A 27,772-nucleotide genomic window follows, 5' to 3' on the forward strand; every position below is an offset into this window, starting at 1 on the left:
AGTGGCAGCTGTCAATTTTGACATAATAATAATTTGTTGAGGTTATGTTAGTGTTGTTGAAAAGTGTATTCTCTATTGAAACGAGTTCCCCTTATTTTATTAATTAATAAAAATCAAAATGAATTTCTTACGTAGCTTGTATAAATTAACGTCTTTTCAAACAAAATTACCATCTCCTAAAAGTTTTGCTTTTGCTTTTGCATTCAGACATTGTTCATCAAAACCACCATTAGATATCTCGGATCCTGCGGTTTTAAGGTACCTCGAATACATAAAAAAAGAATATTGGAATTTGCACACTAAATCATCCGTAAATACATCCGAGAAAAATAGACTGAAACAATTATTACCCATTGTTAAAGTATTGGAAGAGCGATTGTGCATCGTTGAGAATTTAAACAACTTGGAAGAATTAAACGAAAAGGACTCGAAGGATAAAGACTTGTTACAATTAGTTAAAGAAGAAAGAGACACTTATAATGAGATATTAAAGAAATTAGATCAAAAGCTCGTCAACTCACTTTTAGATGATAATGTTAATTATGGATCTACAGACGCGATTTTGGAGATAGTGTCAGGTGTGGGGGGTCAGGAGGCCATGCTGTTCGCGCGGGAAGTGTATAACATGTATATGGGGTATGCCAAGTACAAGGGCTGGATGTGGGAGGTGACACAGCTGGACAGTACGGAGCTTGGTGGGGTGCGCAAGGCGGAGGCGGTGGTTTCTGGAGTGGGGGCCTTCCAGTGGCTGCGGCTAGAGGGAGGTGTGCACCGCGTGCAGAGGGTCCCCGCCACGGAGAAGGGGGGGAGACTACACACGAGCACAATCAGTATTGCTGTCATGCTGCAGCCATCAGAAGTAAGTAATGACATAGACCATGTCTAAAGGCTTCATACTGTAATAAAAAAAGCGGTTCAATTATTTCATATGTGTTTTAAACCAATTGCATAGGTCTTAAGTTAATAGACGTTTGCAGCTCAAATCCTTTTGCTAGAATGTCCATAAGACCTATGCCATTGGTGTAAAACGCATTTGAAATAATGAAAATGCTTTTTTCAGAATTGTAGTTTAAAACCTTTGAACTTGGTTGACATTATATGTAAGTAATCAATAAAAACCGTGTACTGATAAAAGCAACTTTGAGTTAGCTAATCAAAGTGACCTTTTAAAAAAATAATCAATATACACCTTGATCTTTCTACTGAAAGTACCTAGGTGCACTTTGTTTTTGAATTTTTTTGCACCACAACAGGCTAGGATGATAAACTACAGCGATGAATTACATTACAAAACACCCAGGATTGTGAAAAATACTATTTCAAGTTATCTGATTTCACCAGGAATTGAACCCAGAACCCTCCCTGCGTGAGGCAAACATCTTAGCCATTACATCACGGGAGTCACCCGTAGTTATAATTATCTTAAAATGAACATTAATATTTTTTATCACTCAATTTTTTGTTTTTGTGGTTTGTATGAAAAAGAAATTAAAAATAATTTTGAACACATACTGTTCGTTTTTGAAATTCCTTGCATCGCTCTTGTACTTTTTAGGCCCAGAAGGGCATGCCCAAAAAAGTAGTGAAAAATGTTTATTACGATTTTAAGTACTTTTTTATTTTTTGAAGAGAAAATAAATATTAGCGTTCTATAAATTACCCAAATATTTCAATTTTATTAGAAAATGGGAATCATGTTGGGGTAGAGTGGGGTTCGAACCTCGGACCTTTGATCTGTGAGTCTGCAACACTAGCCACAGGACCACAACCCAATTTAATTGTCATGTTATATTTTTAAATAAAATTGTGGTATAATAAATAGTAAACAATTGTTTTTTTTTTAATTCCGAATGATTTTTATACAAGAAAACAATAATAACCCATTTATTTACCATGAGGAATTTCTACTACACTATTTATTCTTTGGCTAGGTCCATTATTTTTTTTTAGGAAATAAGCGTTAGCGCATAAAAACATATTTTAGGCAATTTTCTCATATTTGGTATGTAGATATACATTGTATATAGTTTAATTTTTATGAAGTGTAATTTTAATAATTATTTTTTGAATGGTGTCTAAAGGCTCAATTTGATTATTATAGGCTCTTTCCAAAAATGTTTCAACAAATTATAATAAACAAATAATTTGTATCGAATCAGAGTCTGATGACTTGTAAAAAAGAATTGCGCAACTCAAGTAATATTGAGAGACAGTACGCATAATGTACATATTTGATTACAATAACAGGCTTTTTTATAGATGATTTTTAAAACGTGTCATTCAACAGTTTGTTTATTAATTCAGTAATTTAAAAAAAATGTTATGTGAAATAAAACTCATGGTTCAAGCACCAAATCAGCTGTCAAATTCCATTTTTAATATGTATATAAGTGTTAAACCACTGCAATGAAATAATCTTGTCTAGTATTTACTGTAATATTTCTTGTCCAGATAGAGATAGTTATTCCCAGCGGTGACATCCGAGTAGAGACCAAACGCGCCACTGGAGCCGGAGGGCAGCACGTCAACACCACAGACAGTGCTGTTAGGATCGTCCACCTGCCAACTGGGATGGCTACAGAGTGCCAAACTGAGAGGGACCAGCACAAGAACCGCAGGGTCGCCATGGCCAAGTTGAGGGCTCTCCTTTACCAGCAACAATCGGAGAAGCAGGTACAAGAGGAAAGGGCACTTAGAAAGTCACAGGTGAGCATAACTAAATGATAATATATGATCTATAATGTTGATATATGAGGTGTGTTCAGAAAATAACTGGAATTTTTAAATTTCGCGGGGTTGGAGAGTCTGAATTGCTATTCTAAAATTTTCAGCGGTATTCATTGTTTACTTTGTCTGTGGCAGCCACTAAGGTTAGACGTGTTTTTATGAGCTTGGCGATTTTCGTTTGTTTAAAAAAATGGATCAAAGAATTTGTGTCAAATTTGATGTAAAAAATAAAATAAAGTGTAACAAAGTGTGTGAAATGTTAACAAAGGCCTATGGTGAGTCTGCTATGAGTATAACAAGAGTTTACGAATGGTATTGACGTTTCCAAGATGAGAAGACGTTGAATATGACGAATGGCCCGGACGCCCCAGCACATCAACAACTGATGAAAACGTGAATGAAATGGTTATGAACGATCGCCAAATCACAATCAGAGAAGTCGCTGATGATGTTGGCATATTGATTGGCTCATGTCATGAAATTATTTCTAATGTTTTGGGCATGAAACGCGTGGCAACAATTTTTTTTGAATTTCGTACAAAAACAGCGGCAAATGGAAGTTGCTCAGGTGTCACTAAATGAAGTCAACGACGATGCAAGATTACTGAAACATGTCATAACAGGTGACGAAACATGGGTTTACAGATATGACGTCGAAACTAAGGCTCAATCGCCAAGACGAAAATCTCCAAATACGTCAAACCTTAGCAGCTGCCACAAACAAAGTAAACAATGAATACAGCTGAAATTACTTCAGGGGCATGTATACCAACATAATAATAAAAAAATTACAATCGGACTATCCAAAGCCGCAAAATTTAAAAATTCACGTTATTTTCTGAACACACTCGTATATTAAAACAGAGATAAATAACACTTTTGAAAAAGAATATGTATGCCTAGGCAATTACATGGCTTATGATCTGTCATTGACTAGTTTTAGTAATCTGTTTACGCTTTATGCATACCATTACGCACCATTCTGGCCATGTTTGTACATCCATATTACTCCAACTCTTCCATCCCGTTTTTGTGAAATAAAAGCCAAAACCCTTATTAATTGACCTTTATAAATTTTTATTTGATTTGACAAGCCATATTAAAAACACATTTCTTTTAATAAATTTTACGACTATTTTAAACCACCTGAAAATGTATATATTTTGGTAAATATTAAGAATACATATTTTTTTGATGAATAAAAAAAGAGGATAGTAACAAAATATAAGCAGGTACTTAACAGATTATGAAAAGTGAAAAACGACATTATTTATGTACAGCTGACTATACATATTTTATTTGAAATTTGTGTTTAGCTTTACACAATTCAGGATAGATATAAATGGCGGGAAAAAGTCGGCTCCCACCGGCTGTCTAATCTGCCCTCGGGCCTCGTTTTATAGGTTCTGTGGGCAGTTAGTTGGCCCTTTGGGCTTCTGTTGATTTGTATCTCGAACACCCAGAAAGATCGCCCTTTTTTGAATTCATTGTTTTATATTACTATTCCTAATCTTACTGGCGTCAAATCCTGTGGCAGTAATAGACCGCAGCATAAACAAATGAAAGCTAAAACTATAAGAAATCACACAAATAATGGACCTATTGAATGCGTTCCACCATTGTGGACCACAGAGATTGGATATAAGAATAATTATATAGATTTCATAGATCCTAAAAATAATTATCTTAATATTTGATGTGTTTTTTTATTTTATAAAGCCCTGTTACAAGATCATAAGATCTTACCTAGAAGAAAGAAATATGTGGTGATATCTGACAGTAGTCATTTCTCAGCAACCAAATTCTCTATTGTAACATTCATGGAGGATACAAAAATGTGTTTACTGATTTTGAAATTAGCTAGTTTTAAGAATTACCCCACTACATAATTTATTTAAAGATAATTTTTGTCATTAGTCAATTTAGGTACATCAAATATAATAATGTGATTCTAAAATTTATTTTATACTCTGTTTCCAGATTGGTTTAGGACTTCGTAACGAGAAGATCAGAACATACAACTATAACCAGGACAGGGTAACGGATCACCGAATAGGGGGAGCGGGAGGCACAGTCCACGATCTAGCTAACCTCATGCAAGGAGGAGCCGTTCTGGACCAGCTGATCATTAGGCTAAGGAAGTTCACTCACACACAGGAAATATTAAACGACATTGAATTTTTTGGGAATGCAGATAAAGAAAACAAAACCTCGCTTAAAAATAACTGTTGAATTTCTATTTACATTATACTAGGACAATAAAAACAAATGCTTTGATATTCAATAGAACGATTTATTTATACAACATACATATTATGTTTATATACATAAAAAGGCACACAGACTGTACAAAACGCTTTTTAAACATTTCAACCCGTTATACAAAATCAGTATATAATATTATGCATTTTCAATAAAGGAATGAAGATAGGAAACATTAAACAACACCAAACATTATAATGTACTTATACTATAAATAACACATTTTAAAAACAACTAGTCTTTTATACCAAGGAATGTATCAGTACATATGAATAAAAAACTATTTTCTGTAACAAATTTGAAATTTTCATCAATAAATAAAACATTTATTAAATTTTGATGAATTGGGATAATAATTTATAAATACTTGACTATTTTTATACCAGCTGTTCGATAATCTAGTTTTATTGATTTAGCCTAAACTAATGTTTTTTACAAAAACTGGAATATTCTTCCAATTTTAGTATGCAAAATTCAATATGACAAAACCAATTAATTTGTAGATGATTCATAATCACATGGCAAGCTATATCGAAAAATATTCATTTTCATAAAAAATAATAATAAAATATAAGCAGATAATATGAAAAGCCAAAAAAACTATGATACTTCTGTACAGTCAGATATTATATTTGGCTTAAAACACTTGGGAGAAATCGAATCTCAGAAGTCATTAAAAATAACAATATTCCTACTTATTAACATATTTTTGATTTTGTAAAAAATTCAATTAAGCTCTACATTTCCATCAAACGAAGCATTGTGTCAGATAATTATTTGAATTACGTACCAAAGCTATATTTTTTTTATCTACATCATAATTTAAATATAATAAATTTGCATTGGTACAATATTCAGGCAAGGGTACATTAATATAAGTAGTTTAATTTATCTAGTTAAGAAAAAATATTCTTGATAGTCAAAAGGATTGATTTCAAATAAAAAATTACGTTGACCGAAATGAACTCAATATTTCCTTACTAGAACGTTTAGATATTATTATTAAAATGGACAGTATTTTGGAATGGATTAATTACATTCTTTGCAAATATAATTAAATGTAAGCATCGTGGAATGTTGTACTTTGATCAAAAGTTCATTTTATTTATATGGAAAATGCATAATCCATTTTATTTTAAATATGTATGTACATTTTTCTACAGTATAAAAATGGGGTTTTGTAATCCCCCTTTGCAATAATATATTTATTATAAATTACATTACAGGAGTGCCTAATTGGCTTGAGCTTTTTAAATGTTTTACTAAATATTTTAAGTATATAATGTGTTAGATTAGATGCATCTCAAGATCATTGAGTAAAAATTTACCTAAAGGAAAATTTTGATAAAAAAAAAAAATAACTGTCTTATATCGCAAGGAAATATAGGTGTCTGAGTTTCTATAGTTTGGTAATATAAAGACAAGGTAAATCAACACATTTTATTTTTTTTGATAAAAAGAAACATTTACGTTCTTTTGATTTCCCAAACAATTCAATTTAGGGGGCATTTTCAACGAGTTGTAAATAACTCACTTTAGAAAATGGTAATCAAGTTGTGGTATGTGGGTTCGGACCTCTGACTTTTGATCCGTGAGTCCGCAACACTAGCCACAGTACCACAGCTTGTAAATTTGCATGTTATTCAATGTTAAATCATTTGTTGTAACACTTCATTTTGAAAAGCCAAAATATTTTTATTATTTATTTATGAAATAATATATTATGTATAATACTTTTTGAACCATTGAAATGTAAGGAATATTAAACGTTTACTTCAGTAGTGGTAACAGGTGTTCCAATTTTAAAAATTTTGAGGTCTAAAACAATGATTTGGCAGCCCCCGTGGGGTAGTGGTTAAGACTCTTGCTTCACACAAGGAGGATTCCGGGTTTGGTTCCCGGTAAAATTGCAAAAACCAAATGTGATTTTTCTCAAATCTGGGTGTCCTGTGCTGTAATTCACTATTGTGATTTGCCCTGCTGGCCTCCTGTGGTGCAAAAAAAAATACAAACACAAAGAAATATTCTCTTCGCCCCAGGATGCCAAAGTCTAATATGCTACTACAAAAATGAATATACTATAAAAATATATAAAAACTGCAGAATAAATTCAGTGGTTTTTATATATTTTTTTGATTCGTTAATAGACTATCAAATGAAGTCAATTTTTAATTTTTTTTTATAATTTGAATTTACTTCGCATGTGACATCTCAAGTCCTCTTCTTCTTCTCGATGAGTTATTCTGATTTGTCAGTTACCTCACCGTAAACCGGAAATCTGTCACAACTTTCTTATCATCGGTTGATTCGGAAGAACTAGTGACATCATGCAAAGTAGTTCGTTTTTATTAAAATTAATTAATTGGACAAATAACCCCTTTGTTTGGGAGCATCAATTACATTTTGTATGTAATTAAATTAATGTTTGTGACTTTTTGGAACTAGAGTCTTCCTATGCGATTGGACAAGCTGCTATTAGCTATTAGACTTGAAGCTAGTTTCAGGGTATCAGGATCACAGCAAAGAGCGTAGGTAATATTAGTTTAGCACGTAATATAGTATCTCCCTGGTATTAGTTGACTGAGAACAGTAATGAGCATCGTAAACAGCGGAAGCTTCCAGGGTACAGTTGTATGGGAAGCTCCACCACATAACTCGATTTGGCTCTCCTATAAAACAAACAGATAAGATTTCAAAACAAACAGTCGGATTTAGCGCCCCGTCACTTATGAAAGGGGACGGAAATAGATACATTTGTAAATTAATACGAGCGTGTTATTCTCCCCTCCCTTGTAACCAAGTGTCTGGTTCTTTGTGCCAACTGAACCTATGGCAGGTCCGGCCCTGATCTCAAGATTAAAAGTGAATTTCCTCAAATTCTGGTTGCTTTGTGCTGTGATTCTTCACTGTGATTTAGCCTCATGGCTTGTTGTGTTGGAAAAAATAACTTTGTGTTTTTTCTTACATTAGGGTGAAAGTTGATGCAGGAATGGAGTTTCTGCCTGGGCAGGGGTCGCGTGGAGGCTCTCTCGCAGGCGAGGCTGTGGTTGCGCTCCACGGGGAGAGGAGAAGGTCGCAGGGGAGGGGCCAGGTCGTCCTGGGGGCATAGGGAGTCCACCACCACCAGCACCAAATTGCTGTCAGGAATCATTTGCACCACGTACGCCCTGTACGTCGTTCCATAAATAAGATTATTGTATAAGAGAATTAATATTTAAATTTAACGCAACAGAGAGGGAAAACATTTTTGAGAGGGGAATATGAATGTATGGGCATTTATAGGGCTTATGACCTTTCATTGGTCACTTTACACACAAACTGGTATTAAAAAAAATTGAAAAATTAAAAAGTATTTTTAGGCATTGCCTAGTAGGTGAAATAATTTAGCCAGATGAATTTTACCCACATAAATAAAGGTTTTAGCTTTTTTTTTAAAAAAAATAAAATTACTCGAGTTCTTATTATTTACTCAAATATTTCAACTCTCAAACCATTTCCTAAAAGTTGTAAATAAATTGTGCTGGAAAAATGGAAATCGAGTTGTGGTGGAGTGGGATTTGAACCTCGGACCTTTGGCCCGTGAGTCCACAATACTAACACGGGACCACAACCCGGTTTGCAAAACTTCACAAAAGTCAAGGAAGAGTTGAGGAAATGCCAATGACAGATCATGAGCCCTGTAAATGCCTAGACTTCCATATTCTCTTCCCAAATATGTTTTCCCTCTCTGTCGCAATAAATCTCGAGACTATTGAAATTTATTTATCTAAATTCACAAGCAATGAAAAATGGCATAAAAGTTTGCACATTTTCTACAGTTAAAAAATCTAGCGCAGATAGGTCTATAATAATTACCTTTCACATCCTTTGGCTGGGTTTTTGTAGGGAGCTCGATCCTTATCTGGGTACTGCTGGAGTTGATACAGCCAGACCTATGTGAGTGATAATCATATTAGGATAAATATCTTCTTTAGATTTCCATTTTCTAAAGATTTCCCTATCAATATATCAAAACGGAAAGTCTTTTTAATATTTTCCAATTATGAAAATTATAAGGATCTATGAAATGCTGTTGAGTAAAATGAAATGTGTCGTGGTCCCGAGGTAGTATTGTGGACTCACGGACCAAAGGTCCCAGGTTCAAATCCCACTCCACCACAACTTGATTTCCATTTTTCCAGCACAAATTATTTACGACTTTTAGGAAATGGTCTGAAAATTTAAATATTTGAGTAAATAATAAGTACTCTAATATTACTCTTTTTTAAAAAAAAAACAAATATTTTTTGTACTTATTAATAGCATAAGAAAATATTTTTTAATTTATCATTCAAATTCCCGCAAAAACAATTCATCGAATTAGCCACGCCCCTAATACGTCACGATTCGGTTAAATTTTTACTTTTATTTGTGACTGTTTAAATTTAAATAGCAGGGAGTCACGAATCTTGACGTCAATTTGTCAAGGCCAAACATGTCACATGTGTTGAAAATTATGAATGAAAACATTTTTCCACAATAAACATTTTGATTGTTTTAAAACGCAATTTATTTTTCTAAATCCATCTAGTATATTTTTATCGATATGTGATATTTGCTTTTTGTATTTGTTTACCCTTTTCCAGGATCATCACGGTATGTTCTATCGTTCTCAATTCCACCTCAATCCCAAAACTCAAAAAAAATCTCTCCAACAGAGTAGTTTCATACTGAAATAACTTTCTATACATGATAATAAGTATTTGAACATTATTTTCTGCTACTTTCTCGCAAATGCCTCCCCAACACTGTGCGAAAAAGACAACTGCATGTCGTACTGATGACGCCTAACTAAAATCGATGTTCATTGTCCGGTTTTCCGCATCTCAAAATTGAACCGATTCAGTTTATTTTAAGAAAAGAATTAAATTTTCCATGTTGGTACCTTTTGTGTTTTTACAAAATAGTTATTATATTTGTATATTGGACGTCCGAAGACGGCAGATAAAACTGGGCGCTTTTATGTGTTTTTAGATGGTCCTAACAATTTATCAAAAAAGTTAAACAATAGAGACACGCCTATGGTAAATATCTATGTGTAAAAAATTACAGCTACAGTGCCATAATCAAATAATAATAAAATACGGGAATATGTTTGTATGAAGAAAAATCAGACTGCATTTCCTCTTCAAGAAAGTAAATAATGTCTGAAGATAAACGCACAGCAGTAAAGGCGGATTGATTTCCTATAATCCAATAATAATAATAATTTAATAGTGTGATAGCATGATCTAACTGAGTAGACTAATTACAGTAAAACCTCGTTTTTACATTCCTCAATTTTCCGCTGAAATGTTTAGGTCCCATTCTTTTTCATACATTCTCATTAAAATATTACCCCAATTAATGTTTTTTACGTTTTTCATAACCCCAGTTTTACGTTGAAAATTTTTCAAAACTCATTCGATCTGTCAGAAGACGCCGAGCCGCGCGCCTCTGCGTTTGCCCAAAATGGTTAGTAAAATAAAGGTTAAAAAAAAATGTGTAAATTGTTGTCTCAAACTAAATTCAAATTTGTTTCAGTGTAATCGACCATTTTGTTTGAGTGTCTGATTTTGACATTTTACTAAATTGTGACAAACGGTTGACGCATGTTTAGGAAGAATAAAATATTTACATCAATAAATTACGATGCAGAAAGTTTGAAAATTCAGCAACAGAAATATTATTTGAAGTTATAAACATAATTTGGAAAGAAGATTTTTTTAACAGTTATCGCAAAATGTGAAACAGTTTTGCCACGATGTAAATGACAGTTGAAATTCTGTGGTGCCATACTAAAAAAAGTGATACCATATAAGCCAAATTTCCCAATATTTAGAGAAAAAAATCATTGTATGCTAATTCAAATACTTTTTTTAAATTCATTAATTAAAAAAAACACATTGTGGCATTTATTGAAAAAATACAAAATATGTTTAATGAAATAATAGGTAAATATGAATAATCCCCAAATAATGACCGTTTTTACTATTTTTCTGCAGTTTTTCATTTCCTTACTTAAGCGTTTTCCTCGGTTTAACACTTTTTTTCGCTGCCTTCTTAAAAAACATAAAACAGGGATTTTACTGTACATGATTCATTATAATTGCATAAGATGATATTACTTCTTTATCACACGGTGCTGGTCTGGTACGATTGATAGTGATAGCCTTGTCGACGTAGTTGTCTTGTTGGCGGTCAGAACGCTTCAGTCCCCCCTCTCCGCCGTTACTGGTCTCTGAGTCACTCTCTCCGTAGTTTGTGTACACCACTGCAAACACCACAATAATATTTCTCAATACGTTGCAACACTGAGAAAGTTCAGTGAATTAAAAACATATGTATATATTTGTTAATAGACTATCAAACTAAGCAAAAAATATTTTTATATTTCATATTCTCATCGTTGTAATGTAAAGTGTAATTTTGAAATTACTCTGCCCGTGACGTCACAAGTTCTCTTAGGCGAGTTGTCCTGACTTTATTTAAAAGTAGAGCCCCGTAGCTGACAAAATATACTAAACGTTTAAAAAAAATGGCTTCCCGGAACTAGGAATCTAACACATGTCAACGCTATTATTGATTGGTTGAATGACAAGAACTTGTGACGTCGTTCAAAGTAGATCGTTTTTATAAATTTTTGAGAAATTTAACTATAAATACGCTCTAATTTTTACCGGGTGTAAGAAAATATTTTTTATATCCAATTCCCCATAACACTGATAAGGAACTTTCTCGATAAGGAAGTTGTTCTAATCATTAATTCTTGAATGCTAATAAATGTTTTTTTTTTTTTTTAATGCATTTTGTTATTTTTATTATTGTGGTGGCCCCAGTGATGTGACGCTTGCCTCATAAATGGAGGATTCCGGGGTAGATTCCCGGTGCGATCACAAAAATTAAAAGTGAATTTTCTCAAGCCTCGGTATTTTGGGCTGTGATTGGATATTTTGGCCTGTTCTGGTGCAACAAAAAAATATTTAATTAATAATCCAGCATAATATTACTGTACGGTCTACTTCAATATTTAATAGCCTTAGATTCATATGCGCATAAAAATAAGTTAGTTTTTGTATAAATCATTCAAATGTCCGTGCTTACACAAGCAAAAACTGTATGTTTACTTGGTTCAACGACAGGTACCCATTAAACACATTAACATAGGCTTATTAAACATTTAAACTCTCTATAGGTACAGGATTGGTATCATGTATTGTTTCAGCATTAGATAAAACAAATTTTTACTAATAAATAAAAACACATTTTTGGTTCCACTTATACCTATATGCATGTGTTTTACTTGTAGATGAAAAGGCGTTCTATAAATTAGCTTAAATAAAATTTATTTGAAAACTTAAACTTTTGTTTGAAGCTGTTTATTTTTTACATTTACTTTTTCAGAGCTGCAAAACAGCGTTTATTCATTATTATTATTTACATGTTATAGTTTTAGTTACCCATTACGTCTTAAGACTAAATTGCCCATTTAAAAGTGTGAAAAAAATAATCCAGGCACAATAATATTATTCTTTATGTTGGGCCTCAAAACCTACTTGAATTTTGAATAATTTTCATTGTGTCAAACATGGAACGCGGGTATTTTGCAGTTGTCATCAGATAACTTTGAGGTTAAGTCATGCAGCGTTTTTCAGTCGAGCAACGCATAGAAATTGTGAAAATTCACTACAGAAACTTTACATAGTCGGTTAAAAAATGTTGCACATTTTTCAGTCATCATTATGTACGATCTTGAGCCGCTGTGGGGAATTTCATTAATAAATTTGAAACTGTTGGCTCCGTTCAGGATGTTAAAGAGGGTGGCCGTCCTCGTACGGGTCGATCACTTGAAAACATTGCGGCAGTTAAAGAAAAGGTATACGAACTCCCATCTGCCTCTCGTAACTGCCATACTGCGGCAGAAACAATGCAGTTATTGCAAATTAAATTTCCAGGACGAGTCGTCTTTTCGGACTTTTTTTATTTCGGGGTTGCTTAAGGAAAAAATGTTTGCTAATAATCGACAAGTTAATGACGAAATTCATCTGGACAAAGCCAAGGTGGGCATTTGTCAGATGTCGCGTTCGTTCCACACATCCGTGTCTATATTTTACATTGAAAAGAAAAGACCCTCAAAATTGAACTGCAATATGTGTTTTAATTTTGTACTAAAAAACATAAAAGAAAATGCTGTCTACCTCAGAACAGGCATTTACTATACCTAGTGAGAATAGACAGTGTCTAATATGTTTGCTTATATGTTTTTTTTTTACCTTCTTCACTGTTTTGCAAACACAATATAATAATACCATGCTTTACTTATAATAAATGCCGATTTTCAGTGCTGAACTGAATAAAAATTAGAATTCAAGTAGGTTTTGAAACACCCGTTATTTAAAGAAAGAGTAAAATAAAAGTTTTTTTAGTAAATTCTTGCAGAATGCACTTACAGAATATGAAAATATTTTTAAAAATATACATACACATCGGTACAAACATATGTAATGTACGACATAACAAGGTATTATCGGTGCATTTATTCAATATTACAGTTAAAATCAATACCACATACGAGTACATGACATCATAACAAAGAATTAAGATCATATTGTATTATTCTCAAGTGTGCAAAGAAAAAACATCCGAAGTAGAAACATTCCAATTAAAACATCCCAAAAATGTTCAAAGACACCAAATACTTTCAAATAAATTTCACCAAAGGCAGGTAAGTACTCTATTAAATCTGAATAGAAAATATTTTTAACACATATTACCCAATCGATAATTCACTGAGGAAATTAATATTGATAAACAGAAACAAAAAATTATTCTATTTAAGTGATAATATTATACTGCTAAAGATAATTATAAAAAGTGCAATTATTTCAGTACGCATTCGGTGCCCCATTCAACATGCTTGTGTGTAAAATATAACAAAATAATACAGGTTATCATTCTACCAAAATAAATAAACAAAAAGCAAATGTTTACATTAATTTAAATACTAAGTAATTGAAAAGTCTAATCATATTTTTCCGATATTAAAAATTGAACTAAGCGCCGCTACTTCGTTGATGGTAAAGTCATGCATAATATTTGCAGAATAAATTCATTCTGTTCTAATCTAAAGTACGAAAAGGGTGTTGGTAAAATAATTCTAATCTATTCAATTTAGCTCTCTCTACATAAGCCGATCGTATAACTTACCAGTTGGAGATACCACTTCTGAAAACCAAAATTTAGGTTTGCATTTTAAGGAAATTTGTACGGATTTTGGACTCTACAATGAGTGCTTGGACCGGGTGGTTTGGTTCTAGAGGAAAATCCCTACAAATCAAGTCTATTAAACCATATTAAAGCACTTCAAGTGAAGAAAATCGATTTGCATTGTACTTATTATAAGATGCTATGCAAAACGAAGGCAGAGTAAGGCCTTCGGAGATATTAAATCAATCCAGTAAAGTTTGGAAGAAGAATTAGAGAAATCACTTACGAGTGAAAAGCCCTGGTTTTGTTCTACATTAGTGATAAATATAAGCGTTATCTAAATGAGTATTATAAGTTCATACTAAGACAAAGGAAAAACCAGCTTTTTGATACGTATTGAATTAAAACATTTAACACATAACATATGAACACACCACATAAAACAACCTTTTGTGAGACACATGCTTCCATATTTATTTGATTATGACAAACAAACACAACTGTTCATTTCTCAAAAAACAATTTGAAACAACGACGAACATATACATATCATTATTGCAAGAGACAATGTAAAGACAGTGTGGTAACAAATCAAAAGTGAATATTATGTTTTGGGGCATCCAAAAGTGACATTAATTATAAATTCATTATTGATCAGTGCTTCTGTGAAAATACAGACTCGTGACATCACTATGACATACGGCGGTGACCAACTTATCCAGGTATTGCAAAACTATAATAGTGATGAAGAAAATTATAAATTTCCAGTGTGGTTCAATTAACTTCTTGAATAAATATAAAAAATTCAGATATTTTTGTATAAATTGTTGGCATTATGTAAAAATAATGTAATTGATGGGACTTATTTGTTTTACTTTAAAAATATTAAACTTATTATAGTTTGTCTACGGATTAAAATGAAGGAATGAACGATTATTTGAAGTATAAAAGATATTTTCTATGGTTGAACAAGGGGTTCATTCTCATTCACATGACACAATAATAATATAATATATAACGTAATGTCTAGAGCACGAGGCAGATTAGTCTACGGTAGTTGGGGGGAAGGGACTTACCCTCCTCGTTGGGGTAAGAGTAGCCGTAGGCCTCAGAAGACACCAGGGGAGCGTGTTGCCATATCCAGAATATGTAGGAAACTGCCCAGCCGAATATGTGCTGAATTATTCTGAAGGGCTACAAGAAAAACATACTTTAATATGAATAATTTTCAGTTGTACTCACCATGTGAACCAACCAGATCAAAAGAAAGGTGTATTAGCCAATAGCTTTCTGGCTTTCAAGTAACTTAATAAGGTAAATCACTACAGTTGTTAATGATAATTTATAGGCAGGCAGCCAATGCTAATGGCTATAGAAACTCATGGAAACATATAAATCTCAATTATTAACAGCCGATTCTGACAGTAATAAAAGCAACAACATCATTATCATCATCGTCATTCCATGTCCTCTCCCTAGTCGGAGCACATGGTATCCACAAAGAGCCTCCATGCATCTATCCAAGTTCCGAAAATAGCCTCAACCGTGCAGGACAGAACAGTGGGACAATACAACAATTCAACCATAGTTCGAACGCAGAACGCTGCTTAAATAAATATACAACGACACGCGCATCGGTGGAGGTAAGCCATTGTCCTGCGGAGATAGCCTGTCCTAAATCTCGAGGACCACGGAAGACAATAGAGGACAATAGGTCTGAAGCAGGGAAAGGACAGGACAATACTGTCCTGTATGTATTCACCGATGCTTCCATTGGTCTTCTGCAGATTCCGAATAATATAATATGAGAAGCTGGCTCAAAAAGACACAATTTTACCATTTGCTTTCAAAACTGAACTTACATTTTTTTATTCCTTTTAATAAAACAATTTGAGAAAACACGGACCTGCTATAAACAGGTAAGAATAAAATACTCCTTTTAAAAAAATGTCTAAAATTTGTGTGGAAGAACTCGTTTTAGTTTTTTTTGATGTCCTGTAAAATTCTTTAACTATCCCGTTCTGCTGGCCAGCTCCTCATATATTGTCTACTCTAAGTTCTTTCACTGGCGTCACCTTAAATTCTTTTTTTTTTTAAAGAAATTAATATATTAAAATTACCGTTAAAAGAGCATTGGCAGGATTCGAAGTTTTCAGGTGGTCAGCACACACCGCCTGGTAGTCCGTAATCTGAACACTTCGGAATACTTTCTCGGCCACTAGTTGCCTCATCACCGGTGCTCTCACCTATTTAAATGATCAACCGAGATATTTTAGTGAGGAATAACCAAATAAAAATAAAATTTTCTGGGTACTGAGAAATGATTTATTTTCCAAATTTGAATGTTCTTGACTCACCTCTCCAAAGAAGCGACCAGCATCGCGTAGATTCTCACTGACTACTACGAAACCATTGTTATCGATCACATAACAGTCCAATTCTTCCGATTTACAAGTCTTTATGCAGGTTACCGATTCACCACACTGAAAGACAACATTATTAAAAAATCAAAACCTTTACAGTATTGAATATTTATTTTTATCACATGGAACATCACGGGAACATGGAAGTTGAATCTAATGACCTGTCAAGTGGCCACTTTACACACTGTGTAACATTCACCACGGTGAAAAGTAAAATAAAGTGGCCATTTAAACAAGGCAATGACAGGTCATAAGCCCTGTAAATGCCTAGACTTTCATATCCTTTCTCAAAAATGTTTTCCCTCACTGTTGTAACAAATTTAGATATTTCAACCTGTTAAAAATTTACCAGTCAGCCAATGTTTTGAAGAAATTTTAAATCCATATTTTTTCCATTCTTATAAATTTACTGAATACTTCAATTAAGGGCCATTTTTTTTGCTGTAAATAACAGTGTTAGAAAATGGAAAACATCTTGTAGTAGACCAGGGTTTAAACCTCGGATCTCTGATCCGTAACCTACACCTCCACGAGACCGCAATCCATATTTTGTCAGGTTTCTGGCACAAGTTGGTAACTACAATTTTTTTCAAAATGAATTTTTTAAATAAATGGCTGGATAAAATCTGCCCCGATTTCCGTTATAACAGCATTACTGATGTACGCCTGAATTTCAGGGGGAGCGAGATTCCAGGCTTCGAAAAATGGCAGTTGAGAAATCATGGAGTGAAAAAAAAAAGAAGGAAAACCGGGTGGACGGAGACTACGACCCGGCTCCAGGATCAGGGATTAAGAGAAGTCTTCGCTGTGTTTAAGCAAAATCCTGGCGGCGGAAACTACAGCAGGGAAAGCAGCACGCAATTGAGAGGAGTCCAAGCCAGTGCCCGTGGTCGAGCTAAATCCCAGCAGCGGCAGCAGAGAAAGCAGCCCGCACCATTCAGTAGTTTCCTGTCTCTTTGTCTCCTTCCACTCCCCATATTTCATCATCACCATTCCCTTTCCGCACCTAATGGTGCATAGAGCACTGTACTGGTACACCAATCGCAGCGTATCTTAATATTATTTTTGTTTCATGAAGGTTCTGGTTATATTCCACACAACTGTACTCTTCATCCAACTGGACACGGAGAGAGACATGTGATATATTTATAAAGTTTTTAGAGTTTCTCCAGGGTATGCTTGGCTACAACAGTTTAGAAACTAGAAGGAATGTGTATTTGACTACACATTTTTATCGATTGTTGCGCAGTGTGATAGATAATTCTGAGATTATGATGAGCTGGGTTTGTATGTTCCTGATAATTACCTAAGAGCGTCAGCATAGATTGTTTCATATTCCGATATACAGGACCAACCTGCCTATGGTTATGCCTGTTGGAAGAGCTACCGCTATGCTGAACAACATCGCTCTGGATATTGATCTGTTCCATGTATCCGAAGGGGTTTCCCGGAGCAGGATTCTCCTACTACTTTGACATGAGTCTCCTTTTCTTTTTTATAATATGTAAGTATTGAAAATATGTTTGTAATGTATGTTATATTTAAAATAAATTAATTGAATTGAATAAAACATATGACTCACGGATGATGTGATGTTTGTGAAGAGCGCATGCAGGCTAGAGTGGTGGAACTGGAAGCCGACAACAGCGGCCGGAGCGGACTTGTCCGCCACAGAATGGAACACAGCGTGCGTGGCGATAACCAGCGGCTTGCCCTGCCCCGTCCCCGACTGTCCCAGGTCCTCGTCGGAGCCGTACCGCTGCCCGGCGTCCCAGTCCACGGAGTACACGAAGCTGGAGGGCTCCATGTAGTGCTGCTCTACTGCGCGCTTGTACCACACCTCGTCGGTCGCTCGAGGGTACCTTTCGCCAAACTCGGGTCTGAACAAAGACATTGCAAATTAAATTAATTATATTTAAAAAGCTGCGTAGCACTATGGTGCGGTGCTATGATATCGTATATCAATATTATGATATCACACCCCCTGAAGTTCACAGTGGTATGTCTAAATTGGCCATTTTCCAGGATAGCAAAAATGAACTTCTTAAAATTTGTTCATGGTAGTAACTTAATGAATATCAGAATAATGCCTAGAATTAATTTGATTTATTTATGCTTTATTAAGTTAGTTCATAACATCTTAAGAACTAATTAAACTTTTAATAACATTTGAAATATTTCGATTTTTTCTATCTCCTTTATCTCTTGAGGTAACTCATTGTACAGCTTCAATCCCTTGTACAATGAGTTTTGAGATTCTGTTTTTCTCCTCATTGGTATTCTTATCTTTTTTTATCCCTCGTTTCATGTGTATGACATTGTTGGTTAAATTTTATTATTGTTTTTTTTTTCATCCCCTTAATTATTTTATGTATAAAAATTGCTATATTATATTTAATTTGCTGCTTTACTGTGAATACTAAATACTAAAGTTTGAGGTATATCTCGCTCAAAAAATTCTTAGCGATACACGAGTGTTCTAAGAAAGAGAAAAAAAAATGTGGTTAATCTGCATTCATAACTCAAAACAGCCAAATTTAGACTTAGGACAGTGTACTTCTGGGGGTGCAATATATTCACCACTGGAATCATTCTGGAAGATAATGAACTCCCCTTTATAAACAGGACTGGAAGCAAAAGGACTTAACTAGCATGTGTTAATGAGGAAGTTCAATGCTACGGGAAACTAATTTCCTAAAAAAGTGATTATAATAAAAATGAACTACAGTAAAATCTCATTTTTACGTTCCTCAATTTTACATTTTCCTGCTTTTTACACCGAAATATTTAGGTCCCATTTTTCCCATACATTCTCATCTAAATATTCCCTCAAATTAACGTTTTTTACGTTCTTCATAACACCAGTTTTACGTTGAAAATTTTTTTTAAACTCATTTGATCTGTCAAAGACAATGAGTTGTGCGCCGCTGTGTGAATGGAGAATAAAATCGAGGTAAATTGAAAAATGTGTAAATTATTGTCTCAAACTAAATTCAAAGTAGTTTCAGTATAATTGAACATTTTGTTTAAGTGTCTAATTATGACATTTTACTAAATTGTGACATGTGGTTGACGCATGTTTAGGAAAAATAAAGTCTTTACATCAATAAATTACGGTGCAGAAAGTTTAAAAATTTGGCAACCGAAATATTATTTGAAGTTATAAACATAATGTTAAAAGAAGATAGTTAAAACATTTATTGTAAAAGTGTGAAACAGTTTCGCCGCGATGTAAATGACAGTTTAAATTTTGTGGTGCCATACTAAAAAAAGTGATACCATATAAATAAAATTTCCCAATATTTAGGGAAAAAATCGTTGTATGCATTTTATGCAAATTAAAATTTTTATTTTCGTGGTTTTAAGGTTGATACCCTACATAACCTACATAAAATTATTTAAACATGTTTTTTTTTAAATTCAATAAAAAATAACACATTGTAGTATTGCTTGAAAAAATATAAAATATTTTTAACTAAATCATTGGTAAATATGAATAATATCCAATTATGACAGTTCTTACAATTTTTCTGCAGTGTATTTAGAATAGTATAGTACAATAATTATATTTTTATGTTATTTATATATTTTCCATACATTTTAAATTTTCTCACTTTAGAGTTTTCCTCAGTTTCACAAATTTTTTTGTTGCTGCCTTAAAAAACGTAAAACATGGGTTTTACTGTACTTTGAACTACGTCACAAGTTCTTGTCAAAATGACTTATACGATGTTGTTAGCTAAAGGACAATTTTCAGCTAAGATAACAAATACCTCTCTGAACTGTGGGGATCATCAGGGTGTGGGAAGGATTGCCAACGTGTCAAACCACTGTGGGTCGCTACAAAGGCTACCGTTATCCCAAATCTCTGGATAAATTCCTTCCTAGAAACAGAATTAGAATTAATAGAAAAACATATTGGAAATAGTCAAAACAGAATCAAACGGTAGACTTTGAAAGATGTAAAAAATATAGGCAAGTATATCAAATTTAATTTTCTCCTTTTCCAATACCATCAAATACACAGTCAACTGGGATAATCCATCTATGGGCCAATTGTGTCAAAATCTAATTTCTTTCTAAATATAAAATATACTGATAAAAATATTTATATACTACTGTAACTTTCTTCTCTTACTTCTGGCATTATATGAAACAGTAAAAAATGGGATTGTTTTGACACAATCGTCTTTACCCCAGCTGACTGTACCGTGAATTATTTAAGTAAAAATGCATAAAGTGTGATCTTTTTACATAATACCCATAGTAAAGTGAGGTAACTAAGTAAAACTCTCATTGTTTTAATACCATTTTTTTATGTCTTTCAAATACCTAACCCGATTATTTTTTAAATCAATTATTTTATGTGCATAAGTATGTTGTCATTCAGCGGCATGTAAGAAAATATAAGAAAAAAAATGAAGTAGTATTAATAAGTTAGTTCTCCACCCTGAAAATAATAAGTTCCAGTGGTAGCATTAGGAATTACACAAGGAATTATAAAGGTGGTTATCTACTGCACGCGGCTCCTGTGCGAATAACATTCAACCACGGCAGATATTTGAATTTGACGTAGGGTATTTATTGAATAACCACGGCTAATATTATTTGATAGATACCCCCCCTGCAGAAATATATAGTTATTATTATCTGAAAAAAAGATCCGACTGTCAAACTACAGCAGTTATTTAAAATAAGAAAAAAAAATATTCAGAAATACAATTTAACAGATGATCGAACCCGCTAAAACATGTTTGTTAAGGCACTTAAGTAACTTATTAAAAAAAAATATTTATGGTAGTTAGTTTAAAAACATCAATAGTTAAATACTTATAAATTAGGTAGTTAAGTATAATAAAACTCCAATTATCTGGATTAATGAGTGCTAGATATTACTGCTTTTCGAAATAATACAGCGAATTGGAATCACATCAAAAACTTACTTAAACATGTCCAGTAAAGTTAATTGCACAGTTATATTTTAATTAAAAACTTCGCCTTTATTTTTAATTTCCTGATAACGATCTAGATATTTGGCAATCCGGATAACTGAAGTTCGAATAAATGGAGTTCTACTGTACTAATGAAAATCCTTAATAATTGTACAGTAATTAAATTTTACACTAATTTGTGTCTGTTAAATAAAATATTAAATTTGCAACATGTAAATTAGCATCAAATGCAGATACAATTATTATTTTTGAAACTCATATTAATTAAAGATTTATTTTATATCACTAGTAACACAAAATAACCGAGTTGTTTTCGTAAGTCAAAAAATATAGAACCATGCTTGTTATCAGTTTCATGGTGTATACTTTACCTGGGTAGCAATACCATCAACATGGTAATGGGACTTGGGCTAATCCAATAAAATGATAGTGCAAGGAGCGACATTTTATTAAAAATATTAATTCATTAGTGAACAAATAAACAGAACAAAACGTCAGAGTGGGTATGAGAAAAGGTAACAAGTTGATGATTGTGAAAAATTCTTTAGTTAGTTTTATGTTGTTTGTATGCGTGAACAAAATAAACTGCCTGAGTTATGCTCATTAAAATAGCTGCATATAAAGAAAAATACTGAGCACATTAAACACAACAAGTTATTTAAAGACTCAAGTATGTACATTCTAGGGTAAAATATACAGTTTTTGGCACTTTAAGAGATGATATTATATTGTTTAGGTAAGTACTAAATTAGGTACATTTAAGATATTTGAATAAAAATATTGTTTTCATATCAAAAATATTTCAAACAACTGGCATGAATATATTTTTAATGCTCGGATAACAATTTCTACAGAAAATTAGAAAAAAATAATTGTCAGCACCCAATGCGGATAAACTAACTCAATGCATTATTTTGTTTACAGATATTCAGCAGTATGCCCAAATGCTAAATATAAACAAAAGTGGTTAAATAATTTAATTTCCTACAACTGACACTAAATATTCATTGGCGTAAATACTAACAACAAGATTTTAAATTTTCATTTAGAAGGTTACAACAGAAAAATTTGCTTTGTTCCTTACGAAAAACACAACCAACACCGTCGGATTCTAAATTGGCACTGAGTAGGCAATAAAACTCTCCATAGTAAGGTTATGCTGCACTCTGGAGGTAGACTACATGCATTATATTTATCACGAAAAGTGTATCCACGAGTTAAACAACTTCACAGAAGTATCAGATGTCAAACAATCTTATTTTTTACATTCAAATGAAGGAATGTAAAAAAACTGGGTAGTTTCGATGAATTGTACACTTATACATATTCTAAAAAATATAATAAAACGAGAAGTACAGTGAATAATGTTTTGTGTAGGATTTATATACTCAATAAATGTATTTGAGGCACCATGTCAAAATAAATAGTTATCGAGTGTTTTCTCCAAGGATGTTTTAATATAATTAAATGAGAAAATTCCATTTCGTTAACCTTGGTGCTCGGTGCTCCATACATCTGACTTAAACACACATTGACAACTAGTAAAAGCGTATTTAATATATATATATACCTCAATTGTTGCTAATATAACTAATATTGACTCCATATATATGTTCGGCATACTAAATGGTATAATCGATGTTCCATCATTACTGGAACAAGTAAAATTCAATATTCCGACTCATAGATTGAGAAACAATGAAGTACTGTTCATCGATCAGCATAGAACAAACTATGGCCTAAATTCTCCAATGACCCGCCTTTGTCGTATTGTTAACTCAAGACAGGATCTGGACTTTTTTGGTTTAAGTTTACAACGATTTAAACGAGCACTAAATAAATAGTCCAGATCTTGTCTCGATGTCCCTTATGTTTGTCAATGCTTCTTTCTTTTTTCTTTAAATGTTTTAAACTACTCTTTTATTGTAATATTTAAACCTTATAAATTGTATACATGGACAATGTCCGTTAATAAATAAATAAATAAATAAATACAGTAACTCGATGAGTTGAAATGAAAATGTTTTAACAGTGAGTATTTTTTAAATGAACACTATAGTTTTTTAGGTGGGTTAAGATAAAGTAATGGCAGCGCTGGATCTAAACGGATCTAGCGCCCCATCACTTACTGAAAGGGGATAGGAATATATGAATTTGTAAATTAATATGAGCATATTATTCTCCCCTCCCTTGTGAGCAAGTGTTGGAACCTGTGGTAGATCTGAGTAATGGTGATTTTCTCTTTTGACAAAAACTAATATTTAAAAAATGCGTATGTTTTACAGACAATTTTCATCTAAACGAAAACAGCGCAAGTCCAAAATTGTTTTTTTTTTTTAGTAAAGTATGCAAAAAAGTTCTTGATTTCCTATCTCCATTATCAATTTATAAAATGATTTATGTGGCCAAATAAAAGCAAAATTATCAATGTTAAATTATATTTTTTTATGAAATTCAAGAAATAATAGTGGTAGAATGATCATTATGCCATTGTTACTTCTGCAAACATTTAAAACTAGATGGTGCAAGTGAGTGAACTTTAAGTTGTGCCTTTGTTTTTGCGAATGAATGCTTGTTTACTGATAGCGCGAGTATGTGTGTAACTGCAATATTGTAAAAATCAGTTTTTTTAATTGTGCCATTATTATTCCCATGGTGCAAATTATTGTGGATGGAAATGAACAGATTTCCTCAATACTAAAAAAAAGAAATTGATCTAAGGAACATGGCAGTTTATGTCACTTTTGCTCGAACAGGTAGATGTGATATTCACTCATTCCGAGTTCGGAAAATATATGTAATGCGAGGATTTGTAGTGTAATAAGAATTGTAATATTTACCCTTTATCGTCTTTAGACCCCGTGATATTCTGAGAAAACCAATCCGTGACTCTCGCATCAAATACAACGGCTTGCATCAAACTACGGTCACCTACAGATCAAGATATTTATTGTAAAACACATTCATACATATTTACTTATCAAAAAGAATAATTTTAACAATAATTTCATTAATAAATTTGTCTCTTTCGATAAATAGTAAAAGAGACAAGTAGGAAAAGTAATTAGTTGAGATTAATTAATAAATAATAAGTAAATAAATGGTTAGACAGAATGCACTAATTAAAAATTTGTGGAAAAGTTATTCGACAAGCTTTAAAATTTATATTCCATATCAGATTATTCACATATTGTTTGTTACAAAAATGCTTAGGTTTTATTTGTAATACGAAATGCAAAACCAACATTTTCGTAGGAATCCAGAATTCATTCTAAGTAGGTACGGATGAATTAAAAGGTTTATTATATTTAAAGGGTTTTAGAAAATATGAGTATTAATTGTAGGTTTAAAAAAATATATTAAAATTATTATCTTTCAAATGTATTCAATAGGTATCCGTATTAAATTTCAGCTACTCAATATTAACCACCTCAAATAATAAAATAAAATACGGTGAAAAATAATAAAACTCAAATCTCAGGAAAAATGTGAGGTGTGAATGAGATGGGTAATCTAAATGATTTCTAGCAACACATAACTTGCTCGTTATACGAGTGTTCCGGATATTAATCACTAACGATAGGCAACAATTAGGAATCATGTGCTGGGAATGTGCCGAGAACGGCCGCATTCATTCGTAGATGTGTGCGTCACATTAACATGCGGGGGACATGATTCACAGTCATTTATACAATAATTTTACCGGACACAATCATTTCTAAAACACAGTGCAAAAATATATTCCATGCAGAAAAAGGTGAGTAAGTCTTAAAAATATTATCTCGAGGGTTTCAATCGCACTATCCTCTCGTCTAGGTTTGGGGAAATAATTATATGTTTGAAAAAGTAACACTAATGCCACAAAGCACAACCACAAACATGCAGTGAAGTGTGGGAATGCTGTCCTCCAAGACATCCTATAAAAGGTGTTGAAAAATTACAAAAGATAGTCAATATTTTATTTCAAGACATAGCTGTTGTTGCTCTCGCCTACTATTACAAATATAAACAGGATTGCGCAAGGTGTCTATATATTTATGTGAACACTTGACAAAAGCTAATGTGCACACGAATAAAACAAAATATCTATCCATTCCATGTAACATTAGTCGTTACTCACAGAAATATGAATCCTTCTCCATTTTTGGTTCAGACTTGCCTGTACTTGTGTTGGCTGTGGACATTTTGAGAATAGTTTATATCTCAAAATTGTTTTTTCTTTCAGAGGCATTTTTATAATTTATGCAAAAACATCAAATAATACAAAATAACCGATATTTGTAAGTAGATATTACGTTCATTTAACTTTTACATATTTATATTACTTTTACACTTATTTGGACTTTTCATGGTATCATCAACTGTGATATATTCAATTAACTAGAAGAACAATAATTATAACAAAATGCAAAGGAAAGGCAATATGGAATGGAAAATGATCAACTGAAATTAATAAAAGAATAAGACAAAATAAAATGTCAGTTTTCTACGCACAGATAAAACTAATTCATATCTCATCCAAAATGTCGGATAAACAGAATCACGAAAATAGCAATGGATGCAAAAAGGGGACATAGATGTATTTTGGGGGAAAAATCCTCGATAAGTTAAAACACACTGAAAATAAACACGTATGTATTAGAAAATGGATAATTCTGGGATGATATTTTATAATGAACGAAGAATGACGAGATATTGTATTATCGGGGGTGTACTCACAGTGCATGTGCTCGGGAGGGCGGGGCTTGAGGGGCCAGTGCCACCCCTGCTGCCTCATGCGATCCAAGAAATACAGCAACTCATCTTCGGGAGAGACAAAGGTCTTCTCGTGATGGCGGCAGTACAACCTAATGTCGCAAGGTGTTCCGTAATATGAGTTACAAAATTATATGGATTTATTTCATTGTGTATTCAGATACAAAACCTAGATTACAGGTGTTCTGAAATAACAGCGAGTGCTCATAAAAATAAAAAATACAAAGAATATTACAAACTTTATGAACCTATAAAATTTTATGGATTAGGATTAATTATGCAAAATTTAATAATATTTTTTGAATAACATAATTCTAGGGGGTTCAAAGGTTCAAAACAGGTTCAAGAAAGTTCAAAGGGTTCAACCCTCTGAAACCTGACTTAAATGGCAGTTGTATAAAATATTTGATTTGAGTTTTATTATTGTTTATTTTATTAAATTTTTTCCCTACAGTTAAGAAGTTAAGATATTTATGTGAATATATTGAGTTTTTCTACTGACATTTCTTGGTGGAACTGCGTTTTAATTATAATAATAAAAATACTTATAAATAGTTTTATTCCACTTTTATTTATAATTATTTTATAAATTTTTTACCAGTGACCGGGTTATGTCGTGACCGACATCGTCAGAGATATTTATGTTAGTTAGAACGTACATTAGGTTTCGAACGGTGTTTTTTTTTATTAGTATGATATATATACCAGTTGCTAAAATCCATTTTACCAAATATAATGACAACTAATAATACATAATTTTAAACATGATTGGTCACAGGCCAGCTGTCATTTAACCTTTTTGAATCAGATTGTCTAACAAGAGTCAAACTGTCAAATGTGAATGCCATTTTAGACTCGATTATGTATTGCAATCAGAGTACAGAAATAGACGCCATAGAGAAGTCGCCAGCAATAAGAAAACAAAAACCCCATATTATTATTTGATTTATTATGGGAAACATAAAATCGCAAAGTGAGTGATCATTTGAACATACATACATACGGTCTCAAATGGTACAACATATGTGAAAAATTCAAATTTTCCAAGTTCGTGTCATTCTCTAATTTGGAAGAAACAATAAGCAATTCGGTTTGTTATTGCTTTGCAGATTTATACAAATAACAGTCTGAAGAATAGATTGGAGAATTTGGCCATTTTAAATATTTTTTCGCAATGTCTATTTCAGTTTGACGTTATGAAGGATTTTAAAAATTTTGGTTGTACATATTTTAACATAAAAAAAAAAAAACATGTATACCATCTCCTGGCTAACCACAAAGCGTGTTCCAAGCCAGGCAAGTTTTTTTTAATATTGGGATTGAACAATTTATAAATTGGTAGCCTTTATTTAGTCTACTATTTATGTAAGCACATTTGGTTGTAAATTATTGCAGATAGCACTAACCAATCAGGGTGTATGCGCCAGA

At 32.7% G+C, this 27,772-nt stretch overlaps 2 protein-coding genes across 2 annotated transcripts; one reads left to right on the forward strand and one right to left on the reverse strand.

Annotated features, from left to right (window-relative positions):
* On the forward strand, positions 1-5,011 carry LOC148275380 (peptide chain release factor 1-like, mitochondrial). The gene is made up of 3 exons (XM_088235784.1): positions 1-859; positions 2,452-2,706; positions 4,708-5,011. The coding sequence occupies exons 1-3, from the start codon at positions 119-121 to the stop codon at positions 4,957-4,959; spliced, it is 1,248 nt and encodes a 415-aa protein (XP_088091910.1). The 5' UTR covers positions 1-118; the 3' UTR covers positions 4,960-5,011.
* On the reverse strand, positions 5,000-27,763 carry LOC148275381 (voltage-dependent calcium channel subunit alpha-2/delta-3-like). Its single transcript, XM_088235783.1, has 15 exons — positions 27,751-27,763; positions 26,309-26,436; positions 25,710-25,763; positions 24,430-24,520; positions 21,961-21,999; positions 20,411-20,521; positions 18,220-18,517; positions 16,572-16,697; positions 16,335-16,460; positions 15,291-15,408; positions 14,215-14,232; positions 11,136-11,281; positions 8,845-8,921; positions 7,955-8,156; positions 5,000-7,658 (listed from the first exon to the last, which is right to left on the reverse strand). Exons 2-15 carry the CDS (start codon positions 26,364-26,366, stop codon positions 7,533-7,535), a joined length of 1,590 nt encoding a protein of 529 aa, XP_088091909.1. The 5' UTR covers positions 26,367-26,436; positions 27,751-27,763; the 3' UTR covers positions 5,000-7,532.
* Positions 27,764-27,772: the final 9 nt, after the last annotated feature.

The sequence above is a fragment of the Micrasema longulum genome, unplaced genomic scaffold (assembly GCF_059751315.1).
Source record: "Micrasema longulum isolate JH-2025_06_02 unplaced genomic scaffold, ASM5975131v1 h1tg001437l, whole genome shotgun sequence".
In the NCBI taxonomy this organism is placed as follows: Eukaryota; Metazoa; Arthropoda; class Insecta; order Trichoptera; family Brachycentridae; genus Micrasema; species Micrasema longulum.

Bases quoted from the DNA above. Each gene is read 5' to 3' on its own strand.
- LOC148275380 (XM_088235784.1), top strand. From the start codon at position 119: ATGAATTTCTTACGTAGCTTGTATAAATTAACGTCTTTTCAAACAAAA. The intron at 860-2,451 runs GTAAGTAATGAC...TTTCTTGTCCAG, and splicing joins TCATGCTGCAGCCATCAGAA to ATAGAGATAGTTATTCCCAG. The intron at 2,707-4,707 runs GTGAGCATAACT...CTCTGTTTCCAG, and splicing joins GGGCACTTAGAAAGTCACAG to ATTGGTTTAGGACTTCGTAA.
- LOC148275381 (XM_088235783.1), bottom strand. From the start codon at position 26,366: ATGAGGCAGCAGGGGTGGCACTGGCCCCTCAAGCCCCGCCCTCCCGAG. The intron at 18,518-20,410 runs GTATTTGTTATC...GTCTTTGTTCAG, and splicing joins GATCCCCACAGTTCAGAGAG to ACCCGAGTTTGGCGAAAGGT. The intron at 16,698-18,219 runs GTGAGTCATATG...GTTGTCTTTCAG, and splicing joins TCACAAACATCACATCATCC to TGTGGTGAATCGGTAACCTG.